This window comes from Saccostrea echinata, unplaced genomic scaffold (genome assembly GCF_033153115.1).
Source record: "Saccostrea echinata isolate AGI-Se365-2 ecotype Australia unplaced genomic scaffold, CSIRO_AGI_Sech_v1 ptg000001l, whole genome shotgun sequence".
In the NCBI taxonomy this organism is placed as follows: domain Eukaryota; kingdom Metazoa; phylum Mollusca; class Bivalvia; order Ostreida; family Ostreidae; genus Saccostrea; species Saccostrea echinata.
The window spans coordinates 31196832-31212151 of record NW_026889750.1 but is presented as its reverse complement, the minus strand read 5'-3'; the positions used below and the strand labels follow the sequence as shown (position 1 = coordinate 31212151).

At 30.9% G+C, this 15320-nt stretch overlaps 1 protein-coding gene across 3 annotated transcripts in view; it reads left to right on the top strand.

Moving 5' to 3' along the window:
* Window positions 1-3196, top strand: part of LOC133189431 (disks large-associated protein 4-like) — a 28997-nt gene extending 25801 nt beyond the window's left edge. For all 3 annotated transcript variants that reach the window (XM_061324812.1, XM_061324806.1, XM_061324818.1), the window contains one exon: window positions 1193-3196. In XM_061324812.1, coding sequence (XP_061180796.1) covers window positions 1193-1453 — 261 coding nt within the window. In that variant the 3' untranslated portion in view covers window positions 1454-3196. The remainder of the gene's footprint in view (window positions 1-1192) is intronic.
* The last annotated feature ends 12124 nt before the right edge of the window (window positions 3197-15320 follow it).

The window sequence follows — 15320 nt, the reverse complement described above, 5'->3', positions numbered from 1 at the left end:
TGTATTCAGGGGTAATTCATTTAACATTTCAGCATGAACTCTAATTTGGGCAACCAAATGACAATTAAATATGATCCATCTTCATCATACCATGATACAAGATCAATTATGAATAATAGACTAATAAAGGTAAAATGGACTTCAATGAGTATAAAGTATTTTTACAACTTAGGGTAGTACATGTACATGTGTGTATGAGATTTCAATTTAGGTCATTATAGTATCTGTTTCTGGAGATTATAAACCTCCTGCAAAAATTATACTAAGTACACATTTTCTAAAAGTCCTCTTCACTTGCAGATCAATAGAGTAGGTGGAAATAGCTTAATAAATCTATATAATTACACAATATCATCATTTTTAGAAAAACGGAGGAAATTCGGATTAAAAGTTGGCGATGTTTTTTCAGTGTTTTTAAACATGTGTTATGACTGTAGCTTTGCTAAATGAGTTAAATAGATGAAAATTACAGACAATCTGACAATTTTACTTTTTTCCAAAGATAATTAAAAATAAAAGCATTGTTCACCAATTGGGAAAAATACTGCCAAATTGGAAAAACTGAACTCATTTTCAATTGGGAATGAGGACGAATTTCGGCCCATGAGAAGGCACTGATAAATCCCTTTTATCTATAGGTGTATCCGTGTCTGCTAGGTCGATCAGGGTTGGGCTCCAATATTACGGTATGAATTTAGCCAATTGAGACATCGCAGTTAGAGAAAGGGATCATGCATCCAAGATTTTATTCACTTTTCCATGCAGAAAAAAGTTCTTTAAGTGTGTGTCATTGCTTTCAGTGAGGAATTACCTTGTTACATGACAGAACCGCCATTTTTGGTTTGCACATGTGTTTATTTACGGTCACCTAAATGTTTGCTAAAGGGCTCATATATTTATAAGCGCTTATTTGACTAAGATGCATTCTAAAATTTAAAACCCACCAGTTTAGCTGAGAAAAATCCGGAAAAATATTTCGGAAAAAGACATTATTTTTATTTTCATGATTGGTGAAAATTAGGGTCGGCGGAATCGTAAACCAATTGAAAAAAAAACTTTGGCCTTGTTTTTGTTCAAAATTAGATGTATATTTTTAAGGAAAAAAATAAAGCATTCAGTAAAGTAAAACAACATATCGTGTATAGCAATGCTGTCATGAATAATATTGATGTAATGTATTTTTGTTTTGTAGTCAAGAGGAAGTTCTGTAAATTCAAGTCCAAAGTCTGGAAGTATATCACTGAGTAACGGAAGCACGCCTAGTGGAACGCCAGGGTCCCGAAGGAAAACTCCCAAGGCAAAAGACACGCCAGATTCTTCTCCAGAAAGAACAGAAAAAATGAGGGCAGCAGCTAAGGCACGTGAGGAGGCTCGCAAGAAAATGCTGGCAGACCGACGGGCAGCAATGAAACAGAAACAAAAACAAGAGGATGTGGAGATATTTGTCTCCTGAAAATGGATGTTATTGTATGAGTCCGATGAGGAGGTATTCAACTCCTCAAAGAGGTGAAAAAAGACTTTATTTATTACTAAACTGCCAAAGTGTCAAGTATTCTGAAGCAAGTTTTGGTGCCATAGAAAAGGTGTTATGATTTCATTTTGATGTGAACTGAACAAGTTCAGGAGGCCAAGAGAAGATTTTGGATGTATTTTTGATAGTGGAAATGCACAATATTCCTGGCTAGCAAGTTCACTATATACTCCCTGTCTGAAAATGATTGGATATTAAATGTATCTAATGTTGTTATGGCTTGGAAACTTTGTGGTTGATATACAATGTGCAATATTTGTGAATTCCAAGGTATCGCTGTGTCTACATGTATTGCATTGTTGACATCCAGGGGTAATTTGACCATCATGTAATTGTGGTCTTGGGTATTTATGTCACTGTTGTGGGGAACAACAGATTTAACGTAATGCATATTTATTTACAAAGCCAAATGTGCCAAGAGGTATTTTGGTAAAAAGAATTTTGCAAGGTTTTGAGAAGAAATGTTTCCTGTAGAGGAACATATTTTGGGTAGGCATATAGCACAGAAAATTTATGCAAATCTAGTCACCAGTAAGAAACAATCAATGAGCACCTAAATGATTTAAAGATTTATGTGCAGTACATAGAATTTTATGACTAATTTGTTATTCTGCTCTTGGGATAAACATAGATGTGTACTACTCTACTACCATTTCAAAAAATGTTTTGAGTGGATTTTCCAGACTTGAAACTTTCAAAAAAAACTTTCGCACTTCGAATTTGTATTTGAAAGATTCAGGTCTGGTGAACTTGGAATGTTAAAAAAAAAAACAACAAAAGAACACACATAGGGATGGATATTTTGTTAACTTTCCCAAGACAAGCTATTCCTTGCAAATATTTCTAAGGGAGATAATTCAGATCGGCATGAAATTTCTGCTTCTTTTCGTATCAAACGATGTGTAAATACATAGGTGTATAGATATTTTGCTTATGCATACACATTACATTGCTCATATTTTAAAGCCATTTTAAAGTAAGACCCATTTTCTTCTGCCTTCCATTCAGAAATGGAATCAAAGCACTGAAGATAGATGATGATCTGTATATGATGAAATTTACTTAATTACTTTTTTTTGCATGCATTTTTTTTTAATTATATTTTTTGTCTATGGAGATCTTCACCTTGATTTTTAAAGATAACAATTGTTTTTTAACCAGTATGAATTTTCAGCCTTTGTTGTAATGATTGCATTATAAAAGTTTTAGAATTGCTTGACAGTTTTCTTAAAATTTTCAATTAAACTTACACACCAGTGTATACACATGTTTATAATGAATCTCATTACTCTCTCATTGTCAGTTATTTATTTGTTACTTGTTAATGAGTTGCATTGGTTATCATGTGGTTATAAATATCGTATTTTGTTATTAGAGCCAAGTTTTGTGTTGTGAATCCATTGTATCGCTGAATTTTATCACTTACAGTACTTAATCATACTGAGTTTTGATTTGTCTATATGCTGATCTTTTTTTTTTTTCTTTCTGGAAAATAATTTTTCATTAAAGTCGTCTTCATGTTGAACGAGGGGGAAAACTATATTACAATACACTGTAATACTTTATCAAAAAAGTTAATGTTGTGAATTTGAAACATATTTGTTACATTAATGTTATAATAATCGCAGTGCCTATTATTTCATTCAATAAAATGTTACCAGATTACTTTTTTTTTTTTTTATCTCTAATCTATTACAAGTCAGTTTATCAGGGATTATAATGCTTCTGATTTTTGAGTATGAATGTTTTTTATTTTAAAAAAATGCAGTTTGAACCCACTCTTTTTAAAAATTGAACATTTCTGAAAGAATTGTATGCTTCAACAAACTTATTTAAATCACACTGACACACATCAATGACAAGAAGACTTCATAGTTTAGTGGTTAATGCATTCAGTCTTATACGCCTAACCATGAGCTTTTGGAAAGAGAAATGTGTGAAGCTTTTTTTTTTCTTTTCACATACCTTAAAAACATATGTGAAAAATAAATTATTTATCAATAAGTTACTCAATAAAATAAAGGAAGCGAGGGTTTCTTGTTTTAATTAAGTTTTGCAGCCAAAAATTTTGATAAAAATTAAGCAGAAATGGTATAATCTTATACATTAAGAAAAGTGTTGCTTCAGGCCCCCAAAATCTGAACGTCTTGCATGCCCAAAATTTCAAAATAAAATTGCTGCAGGCAGGGTTGTAATTTGCAAGAATTATCTGCATTTAGTTTATAATGAAAAGGGAAATAATTCAATGTGCTTTTTCAACTTGAAGTAGAAAATTAGTTATTCCCATCCAATATGTCAATAAAACTGATCAATGTGGTACATTCAGCCTAATGCAGCAGTGCCTGAGAAACCAAAGCTGATTTTTTCCCCTTAAGGTCAGTGGCAAGTCAGGATATATCTTGGTCAGAAGTTATGTTATAATGTTCTCCCATGTGAGAATTTTTAGGTGGTGACCTGTAAATATATAGTAAATGTGAAGCCCTTAAAGAATGAATGTTCAATGTTTTGCAGTTGAGTATGGATTTCATTTCACTAGAGGGTCAGAATTTTTTTTTAATTTTCACGAGTGCAAAGATGTAAAAAAAATATCTTCTCACAAATGAAATAAATTCCATATCCAATTAAGTAATATTGAATTTCCCATTTGATATTACATTTTCTTCAATTTGCCTCTGTCTTTTTGTAATGTGGAGTTGTAGGCTGTGACATCAATCATAGTTGAGCTGTCGTGAAACATCATAGCTTAGCAATTATGAGATTGAAAACTGGCAGTTAACATGGATACTAACAACATATTAGGAGAAACTTTGATAGTTTTAGTCTGTGTTAAAATGGTTTATTTACTCTTGCTATCTTATAACAGGGAATATTTTCTTGATAACACTCTTCGTGAAGGGAAGGAAAATCCATGCAGTTTTGCTGCAATTTTGATATTTTCACATCCAAAAATATCATGATTGATTTTTTTTTAGGGATGGCAGTTGAATACAGAATTGCCAATCGGTTAACCTTTAGACCTCCAATTGATTAATCGGTTAATCATATAAAAAAAATTCTGGGCATATTTTATCATGTAGACTCTATTGAAATAAATAATAAGACTTATAAGGTGTTTGTAATATTATGTATATTGTACATTTTATCATGTCCCACCCTGAATATGGCTGGGGCATATAGAGTTTGTCATGTCCATCTTTCGTCTAGCTGTCCTTCTGTCTGTCCTTCCATTGCACTTTGCATTTAACTCAGTTCAAAGCTCAGTTTCAAAGAAATTATTCAAGATATATGTATCAAACTTCATATGCTGATAGATATTGATAAGAGCTATTCAACTGCATCACCATTTTTTGACCTTGACCTTTCCTTTGACCTTGACCTCACTTTTCTTAAATTAATGTTAGCTCAGTTTTTAAGAAACCATTAAAGATTGTGTAATCAAAATTCATATGGTGATATATACTGATGTTAGCTTTTCAACTGCATCAACATTTTTTACCTTGACTTCACCTTTCTTAAATTAGAATTTAGCTCAGTTTTCAATTTATGATATTTTTTTTATCAAACTTCACATGCTGATTTATACTGATGAGAGCTATCAACTGCATCAACACTTTTTTGACCTTGACTTTTCCTTTGACCTTTTCCTCACTTTTTGTAAATTAGTCTTTAGCTCAGTTTTAAATAAACCATTCAGGATAGTGTTATCAAACTTCAATGCTGATACATACTGAAGTAAGCTATTCAACTGCATTAATATTTTTTGACTTTAACCTTTCCTGTGACCTTGACCTCACTTTTCTTAAATTTGTGTAAAGCTCAGTTTTAAAGAAACCATTCATGATATTTTTTTTATCAAATTTCATATACTAATACATACTGATGTAAGCTTTTCAACTGCATTAACATTTCTTTACCTCGGCCTTTCCTGACCTTGACCTCACTTTTTTTTTATATTAGTGTTTAGCTTAGTTTTAAATAAACCATTCAAGATATTTTTATCAAACTTAATTTGCTGATATGTATTAGTGAGAGCTATTCAACTGCATCAAAAACTTTTGATCTTGCACTTTCCTGTGACCTTGACCTCACTTTTCTTTAATTTGGGTTTAGCTCAGATTTAAAGAAACCATTCATGAGATTTTTATCAAACTTCATATGATAATACATACTGATGTAAGCTTTTTCAACTGCATCAACATTTTTTGACCTCAACCTTTCCTCTGACCTTGACCTCACTTTTTTTATATTACTGTTTAGCTCAGTTTTAAATAAACCATTCAAGATATTTTATCAAACTTAATATGCTGATATGAATTAGTGAGAGCTATTCAACTGCTTCAAAATCTTTTCATCTTGCACTTTCCTGTGACCTTGACCTTACTTTTCTTTAATTTGCATTTTGCTTAGTTTTAAAGAAACCATTTAAGATATTTTTATGTAAGCTTATGGACTTATACATAATTTGGTGAGAATTTATCATCTATATCCAATTTTTAAGTTTTCAATTTCAATTTTAAAGAAACTATTCAAGATATTCTCATCAAACTTCATACGCTAAGGCCAAAGTTTTTATTTTTTTTGGTTTACGATTTTCTGTCTCCAAAAAATGCATTGGGTGGTCGAAAAATAAAAATAAAAATAATTTAGGATTCAACAATTTCATTTTAAAATACCAGTAATGTTTATTTTAATGAAAATAATACATGTCAATAGTACTTTTAAGTTCTATTGTCTAGATCACATAACTCTTTTTATTTAATTTTAATTCATTTCTAACTTTAGACTGAATGTCATTTTCATTTAGTTCTGATTTTTGTTTATCAATCAGTGCTTGGTTCATGATGTTCAACTTCTTTTTGTGCTCTTCAGTGATATGTGATGTGTTATAAACCTCAGTATCCCCACAAACTAAAAATAAGGATCCAAATTTAAGTTAAATTTAGATTGAAGAAAAATACAATTTAATTGTTTAACAATATTGAAAGTAATTAACGTTGAAATAAAAGTTATAATAATTTGATCATGCAGCTATCAAATTTAATGTTCCAATAATTTCTCAATCAAGTCCTTCTTCAAATTTTGTTATGTACCTGCACAGTAGGCAATGCTCATTATTTACTTTATAGTAATTCAGAGGGCTCTGATCTCAATTGAGTATCAAATTTGCAAAGATTTGTATATTAAAATTACTTCTATAAATTAACAAAATGTTTTATACACATTTGAATTTATCCAGTGAAATACCAGTCAGCTTTACTTCAACTAAGATGTATCTCTCAACACTAAATTGGCTTCACTATTATCCATGGATTTATCAGCCTATGATTTTGGGAAACATCATTTTTAGGGAATTGGGAACAATTATCGGCTATTTGATGAAATTGGAAAATTTTTTAAAATGTTGCTTAAATCATGTATTCAGGGGTAATTCATTTAACATTTCAGCATGAACTCTAATTTGGGCAACCAAATGACAATTAAATATGATCCATCTTCATCATACCATGATACAAGATCAATTATGAATAATAGACTAATAAAGGTAAAATGGACTTCAATGAGTATAAAGTATTTTTACAACTTAGGGTAGTACATGTACATGTGTGTATGAGATTTCAATTTAGGTCATTATAGTATCTGTTTCTGGAGATTATAAACCTCCTGCAAAAATTATACTAAGTACACATTTTCTAAAAGTCCTCTTCACTTGCAGATCAATAGAGTAGGTGGAAATAGCTTAATAAATCTATATAATTACACAATATCATCATTTTTAGAAAAACGGAGGAAATTCGGATTAAAAGTTGGCGATGTTTTTTCAGTGTTTTTAAACATGTGTTATGACTGTAGCTTTGCTAAATGAGTTAAATAGATGAAAATTACAGACAATCTGACAATTTTACTTTTTTCCAAAGATAATTAAAAATAAAAGCATTGTTCACCAATTGGGAAAAATACTGCCAAATTGGAAAAACTGAACTCATTTTCAATTGGGAATGAGGACGAATTTCGGCCCATGAGAAGGCACTGATAAATCCCTTTTATCTATAGGTGTATCCGTGTCTGCTAGGTCGATCAGGGTTGGGCTCCAATATTACGGTATGAATTTAGCCAATTGAGACATCGCAGTTAGAGAAAGGGATCATGCATCCAAGATTTTATTCACTTTTCCATGCAGAAAAAAGTTCTTTAAGTGTGTGTCATTGCTTTCAGTGAGGAATTACCTTGTTACATGACAGAACCGCCATTTTTGGTTTGCACATGTGTTTATTTACGGTCACCTAAATGTTTGCTAAAGGGCTCATATATTTATAAGCGCTTATTTGACTAAGATGCATTCTAAAATTTAAAACCCACCAGTTTAGCTGAGAAAAATCCGGAAAAATATTTCGGAAAAAGACATTATTTTTATTTTCATGATTGGTGAAAATTAGGGTCGGCGGAATCGTAAACCAATTGAAAAAAAAACTTTGGCCTTGTTTTTGTTCAAAATTAGATGTATATTTTTAAGGAAAAAAATAAAGCATTCAGTAAAGTAAAACAACATATCGTGTATAGCAATGCTGTCATGAATAATATTGATGTAATGTATTTTTGTTTTGTAGTCAAGAGGAAGTTCTGTAAATTCAAGTCCAAAGTCTGGAAGTATATCACTGAGTAACGGAAGCACGCCTAGTGGAACGCCAGGGTCCCGAAGGAAAACTCCCAAGGCAAAAGACACGCCAGATTCTTCTCCAGAAAGAACAGAAAAAATGAGGGCAGCAGCTAAGGCACGTGAGGAGGCTCGCAAGAAAATGCTGGCAGACCGACGGGCAGCAATGAAACAGAAACAAAAACAAGAGGATGTGGAGATATTTGTCTCCTGAAAATGGATGTTATTGTATGAGTCCGATGAGGAGGTATTCAACTCCTCAAAGAGGTGAAAAAAGACTTTATTTATTACTAAACTGCCAAAGTGTCAAGTATTCTGAAGCAAGTTTTGGTGCCATAGAAAAGGTGTTATGATTTCATTTTGATGTGAACTGAACAAGTTCAGGAGGCCAAGAGAAGATTTTGGATGTATTTTTGATAGTGGAAATGCACAATATTCCTGGCTAGCAAGTTCACTATATACTCCCTGTCTGAAAATGATTGGATATTAAATGTATCTAATGTTGTTATGGCTTGGAAACTTTGTGGTTGATATACAATGTGCAATATTTGTGAATTCCAAGGTATCGCTGTGTCTACATGTATTGCATTGTTGACATCCAGGGGTAATTTGACCATCATGTAATTGTGGTCTTGGGTATTTATGTCACTGTTGTGGGGAACAACAGATTTAACGTAATGCATATTTATTTACAAAGCCAAATGTGCCAAGAGGTATTTTGGTAAAAAGAATTTTGCAAGGTTTTGAGAAGAAATGTTTCCTGTAGAGGAACATATTTTGGGTAGGCATATAGCACAGAAAATTTATGCAAATCTAGTCACCAGTAAGAAACAATCAATGAGCACCTAAATGATTTAAAGATTTATGTGCAGTACATAGAATTTTATGACTAATTTGTTATTCTGCTCTTGGGATAAACATAGATGTGTACTACTCTACTACCATTTCAAAAAATGTTTTGAGTGGATTTTCCAGACTTGAAACTTTCAAAAAAAACTTTCGCACTTCGAATTTGTATTTGAAAGATTCAGGTCTGGTGAACTTGGAATGTTAAAAAAAAAAACAACAAAAGAACACACATAGGGATGGATATTTTGTTAACTTTCCCAAGACAAGCTATTCCTTGCAAATATTTCTAAGGGAGATAATTCAGATCGGCATGAAATTTCTGCTTCTTTTCGTATCAAACGATGTGTAAATACATAGGTGTATAGATATTTTGCTTATGCATACACATTACATTGCTCATATTTTAAAGCCATTTTAAAGTAAGACCCATTTTCTTCTGCCTTCCATTCAGAAATGGAATCAAAGCACTGAAGATAGATGATGATCTGTATATGATGAAATTTACTTAATTACTTTTTTTTGCATGCATTTTTTTTTAATTATATTTTTTGTCTATGGAGATCTTCACCTTGATTTTTAAAGATAACAATTGTTTTTTAACCAGTATGAATTTTCAGCCTTTGTTGTAATGATTGCATTATAAAAGTTTTAGAATTGCTTGACAGTTTTCTTAAAATTTTCAATTAAACTTACACACCAGTGTATACACATGTTTATAATGAATCTCATTACTCTCTCATTGTCAGTTATTTATTTGTTACTTGTTAATGAGTTGCATTGGTTATCATGTGGTTATAAATATCGTATTTTGTTATTAGAGCCAAGTTTTGTGTTGTGAATCCATTGTATCGCTGAATTTTATCACTTACAGTACTTAATCATACTGAGTTTTGATTTGTCTATATGCTGATCTTTTTTTTTTTTCTTTCTGGAAAATAATTTTTCATTAAAGTCGTCTTCATGTTGAACGAGGGGGAAAACTATATTACAATACACTGTAATACTTTATCAAAAAAGTTAATGTTGTGAATTTGAAACATATTTGTTACATTAATGTTATAATAATCGCAGTGCCTATTATTTCATTCAATAAAATGTTACCAGATTACTTTTTTTTTTTTTTATCTCTAATCTATTACAAGTCAGTTTATCAGGGATTATAATGCTTCTGATTTTTGAGTATGAATGTTTTTTATTTTAAAAAAATGCAGTTTGAACCCACTCTTTTTAAAAATTGAACATTTCTGAAAGAATTGTATGCTTCAACAAACTTATTTAAATCACACTGACACACATCAATGACAAGAAGACTTCATAGTTTAGTGGTTAATGCATTCAGTCTTATACGCCTAACCATGAGCTTTTGGAAAGAGAAATGTGTGAAGCTTTTTTTTTTCTTTTCACATACCTTAAAAACATATGTGAAAAATAAATTATTTATCAATAAGTTACTCAATAAAATAAAGGAAGCGAGGGTTTCTTGTTTTAATTAAGTTTTGCAGCCAAAAATTTTGATAAAAATTAAGCAGAAATGGTATAATCTTATACATTAAGAAAAGTGTTGCTTCAGGCCCCCAAAATCTGAACGTCTTGCATGCCCAAAATTTCAAAATAAAATTGCTGCAGGCAGGGTTGTAATTTGCAAGAATTATCTGCATTTAGTTTATAATGAAAAGGGAAATAATTCAATGTGCTTTTTCAACTTGAAGTAGAAAATTAGTTATTCCCATCCAATATGTCAATAAAACTGATCAATGTGGTACATTCAGCCTAATGCAGCAGTGCCTGAGAAACCAAAGCTGATTTTTTCCCCTTAAGGTCAGTGGCAAGTCAGGATATATCTTGGTCAGAAGTTATGTTATAATGTTCTCCCATGTGAGAATTTTTAGGTGGTGACCTGTAAATATATAGTAAATGTGAAGCCCTTAAAGAATGAATGTTCAATGTTTTGCAGTTGAGTATGGATTTCATTTCACTAGAGGGTCAGAATTTTTTTTTAATTTTCACGAGTGCAAAGATGTAAAAAAAATATCTTCTCACAAATGAAATAAATTCCATATCCAATTAAGTAATATTGAATTTCCCATTTGATATTACATTTTCTTCAATTTGCCTCTGTCTTTTTGTAATGTGGAGTTGTAGGCTGTGACATCAATCATAGTTGAGCTGTCGTGAAACATCATAGCTTAGCAATTATGAGATTGAAAACTGGCAGTTAACATGGATACTAACAACATATTAGGAGAAACTTTGATAGTTTTAGTCTGTGTTAAAATGGTTTATTTACTCTTGCTATCTTATAACAGGGAATATTTTCTTGATAACACTCTTCGTGAAGGGAAGGAAAATCCATGCAGTTTTGCTGCAATTTTGATATTTTCACATCCAAAAATATCATGATTGATTTTTTTTTAGGGATGGCAGTTGAATACAGAATTGCCAATCGGTTAACCTTTAGACCTCCAATTGATTAATCGGTTAATCATATAAAAAAAATTCTGGGCATATTTTATCATGTAGACTCTATTGAAATAAATAATAAGACTTATAAGGTGTTTGTAATATTATGTATATTGTACATTTTATCATGTCCCACCCTGAATATGGCTGGGGCATATAGAGTTTGTCATGTCCATCTTTCGTCTAGCTGTCCTTCTGTCTGTCCTTCCATTGCACTTTGCATTTAACTCAGTTCAAAGCTCAGTTTCAAAGAAATTATTCAAGATATATGTATCAAACTTCATATGCTGATAGATATTGATAAGAGCTATTCAACTGCATCACCATTTTTTGACCTTGACCTTTCCTTTGACCTTGACCTCACTTTTCTTAAATTAATGTTAGCTCAGTTTTTAAGAAACCATTAAAGATTGTGTAATCAAAATTCATATGGTGATATATACTGATGTTAGCTTTTCAACTGCATCAACATTTTTTACCTTGACTTCACCTTTCTTAAATTAGAATTTAGCTCAGTTTTCAATTTATGATATTTTTTTTATCAAACTTCACATGCTGATTTATACTGATGAGAGCTATCAACTGCATCAACACTTTTTTGACCTTGACTTTTCCTTTGACCTTTTCCTCACTTTTTGTAAATTAGTCTTTAGCTCAGTTTTAAATAAACCATTCAGGATAGTGTTATCAAACTTCAATGCTGATACATACTGAAGTAAGCTATTCAACTGCATTAATATTTTTTGACTTTAACCTTTCCTGTGACCTTGACCTCACTTTTCTTAAATTTGTGTAAAGCTCAGTTTTAAAGAAACCATTCATGATATTTTTTTTATCAAATTTCATATACTAATACATACTGATGTAAGCTTTTCAACTGCATTAACATTTCTTTACCTCGGCCTTTCCTGACCTTGACCTCACTTTTTTTTTATATTAGTGTTTAGCTTAGTTTTAAATAAACCATTCAAGATATTTTTATCAAACTTAATTTGCTGATATGTATTAGTGAGAGCTATTCAACTGCATCAAAAACTTTTGATCTTGCACTTTCCTGTGACCTTGACCTCACTTTTCTTTAATTTGGGTTTAGCTCAGATTTAAAGAAACCATTCATGAGATTTTTATCAAACTTCATATGATAATACATACTGATGTAAGCTTTTTCAACTGCATCAACATTTTTTGACCTCAACCTTTCCTCTGACCTTGACCTCACTTTTTTTATATTACTGTTTAGCTCAGTTTTAAATAAACCATTCAAGATATTTTATCAAACTTAATATGCTGATATGAATTAGTGAGAGCTATTCAACTGCTTCAAAATCTTTTCATCTTGCACTTTCCTGTGACCTTGACCTTACTTTTCTTTAATTTGCATTTTGCTTAGTTTTAAAGAAACCATTTAAGATATTTTTATGTAAGCTTATGGACTTATACATAATTTGGTGAGAATTTATCATCTATATCCAATTTTTAAGTTTTCAATTTCAATTTTAAAGAAACTATTCAAGATATTCTCATCAAACTTCATACGCTAAGGCCAAAGTTTTTATTTTTTTTGGTTTACGATTTTCTGTCTCCAAAAAATGCATTGGGTGGTCGAAAAATAAAAATAAAAATAATTTAGGATTCAACAATTTCATTTTAAAATACCAGTAATGTTTATTTTAATGAAAATAATACATGTCAATAGTACTTTTAAGTTCTATTGTCTAGATCACATAACTCTTTTTATTTAATTTTAATTCATTTCTAACTTTAGACTGAATGTCATTTTCATTTAGTTCTGATTTTTGTTTATCAATCAGTGCTTGGTTCATGATGTTCAACTTCTTTTTGTGCTCTTCAGTGATATGTGATGTGTTATAAACCTCAGTATCCCCACAAACTAAAAATAAGGATCCAAATTTAAGTTAAATTTAGATTGAAGAAAAATACAATTTAATTGTTTAACAATATTGAAAGTAATTAACGTTGAAATAAAAGTTATAATAATTTGATCATGCAGCTATCAAATTTAATGTTCCAATAATTTCTCAATCAAGTCCTTCTTCAAATTTTGTTATGTACCTGCACAGTAGGCAATGCTCATTATTTACTTTATAGTAATTCAGAGGGCTCTGATCTCAATTGAGTATCAAATTTGCAAAGATTTGTATATTAAAATTACTTCTATAAATTAACAAAATGTTTTATACACATTTGAATTTATCCAGTGAAATACCAGTCAGCTTTACTTCAACTAAGATGTATCTCTCAACACTAAATTGGCTTCACTATTATCCATGGATTTATCAGCCTATGATTTTGGGAAACATCATTTTTAGGGAATTGGGAACAATTATCGGCTATTTGATGAAATTGGAAAATTTTTTAAAATGTTGCTTAAATCATGTATTCAGGGGTAATTCATTTAACATTTCAGCATGAACTCTAATTTGGGCAACCAAATGACAATTAAATATGATCCATCTTCATCATACCATGATACAAGATCAATTATGAATAATAGACTAATAAAGGTAAAATGGACTTCAATGAGTATAAAGTATTTTTACAACTTAGGGTAGTACATGTACATGTGTGTATGAGATTTCAATTTAGGTCATTATAGTATCTGTTTCTGGAGATTATAAACCTCCTGCAAAAATTATACTAAGTACACATTTTCTAAAAGTCCTCTTCACTTGCAGATCAATAGAGTAGGTGGAAATAGCTTAATAAATCTATATAATTACACAATATCATCATTTTTAGAAAAACGGAGGAAATTCGGATTAAAAGTTGGCGATGTTTTTTCAGTGTTTTTAAACATGTGTTATGACTGTAGCTTTGCTAAATGAGTTAAATAGATGAAAATTACAGACAATCTGACAATTTTACTTTTTTCCAAAGATAATTAAAAATAAAAGCATTGTTCACCAATTGGGAAAAATACTGCCAAATTGGAAAAACTGAACTCATTTTCAATTGGGAATGAGGACGAATTTCGGCCCATGAGAAGGCACTGATAAATCCCTTTTATCTATAGGTGTATCCGTGTCTGCTAGGTCGATCAGGGTTGGGCTCCAATATTACGGTATGAATTTAGCCAATTGAGACATCGCAGTTAGAGAAAGGGATCATGCATCCAAGATTTTATTCACTTTTCCATGCAGAAAAAAGTTCTTTAAGTGTGTGTCATTGCTTTCAGTGAGGAATTACCTTGTTACATGACAGAACCGCCATTTTTGGTTTGCACATGTGTTTATTTACGGTCACCTAAATGTTTGCTAAAGGGCTCATATATTTATAAGCGCTTATTTGACTAAGATGCATTCTAAAATTTAAAACCCACCAGTTTAGCTGAGAAAAATCCGGAAAAATATTTCGGAAAAAGACATTATTTTTATTTTCATGATTGGTGAAAATTAGGGTCGGCGGAATCGTAAACCAATTGAAAAAAAAACTTTGGCCTAATACAAATTTTCATATTGTATTACTAATATACACTCGGCGGGGCTTCATGTCCTATGGACATATTTCTAATTTCAATTTTTTAATACACAAAAAAGGAAACAATGAAACAAGCCTGAAATATCAAATTCATTAAAAAAATTCAGATGTAATGCATGTTGTTCAGCATTTATTGTCACCATAATCAGAACTGACTCGGAGCTAAATGCTTAATTTACAGTATAATTTGATAGATACTACAGTAATGATAGAAGTGGTAAGATACTCATTATAATCAGTTAACAGTACTCAGCATCATTAAATTATATAAAGAAACACATGACAGACTGGATACTGCATGTTGTTTAACAGCAATAAACATCTCACAAA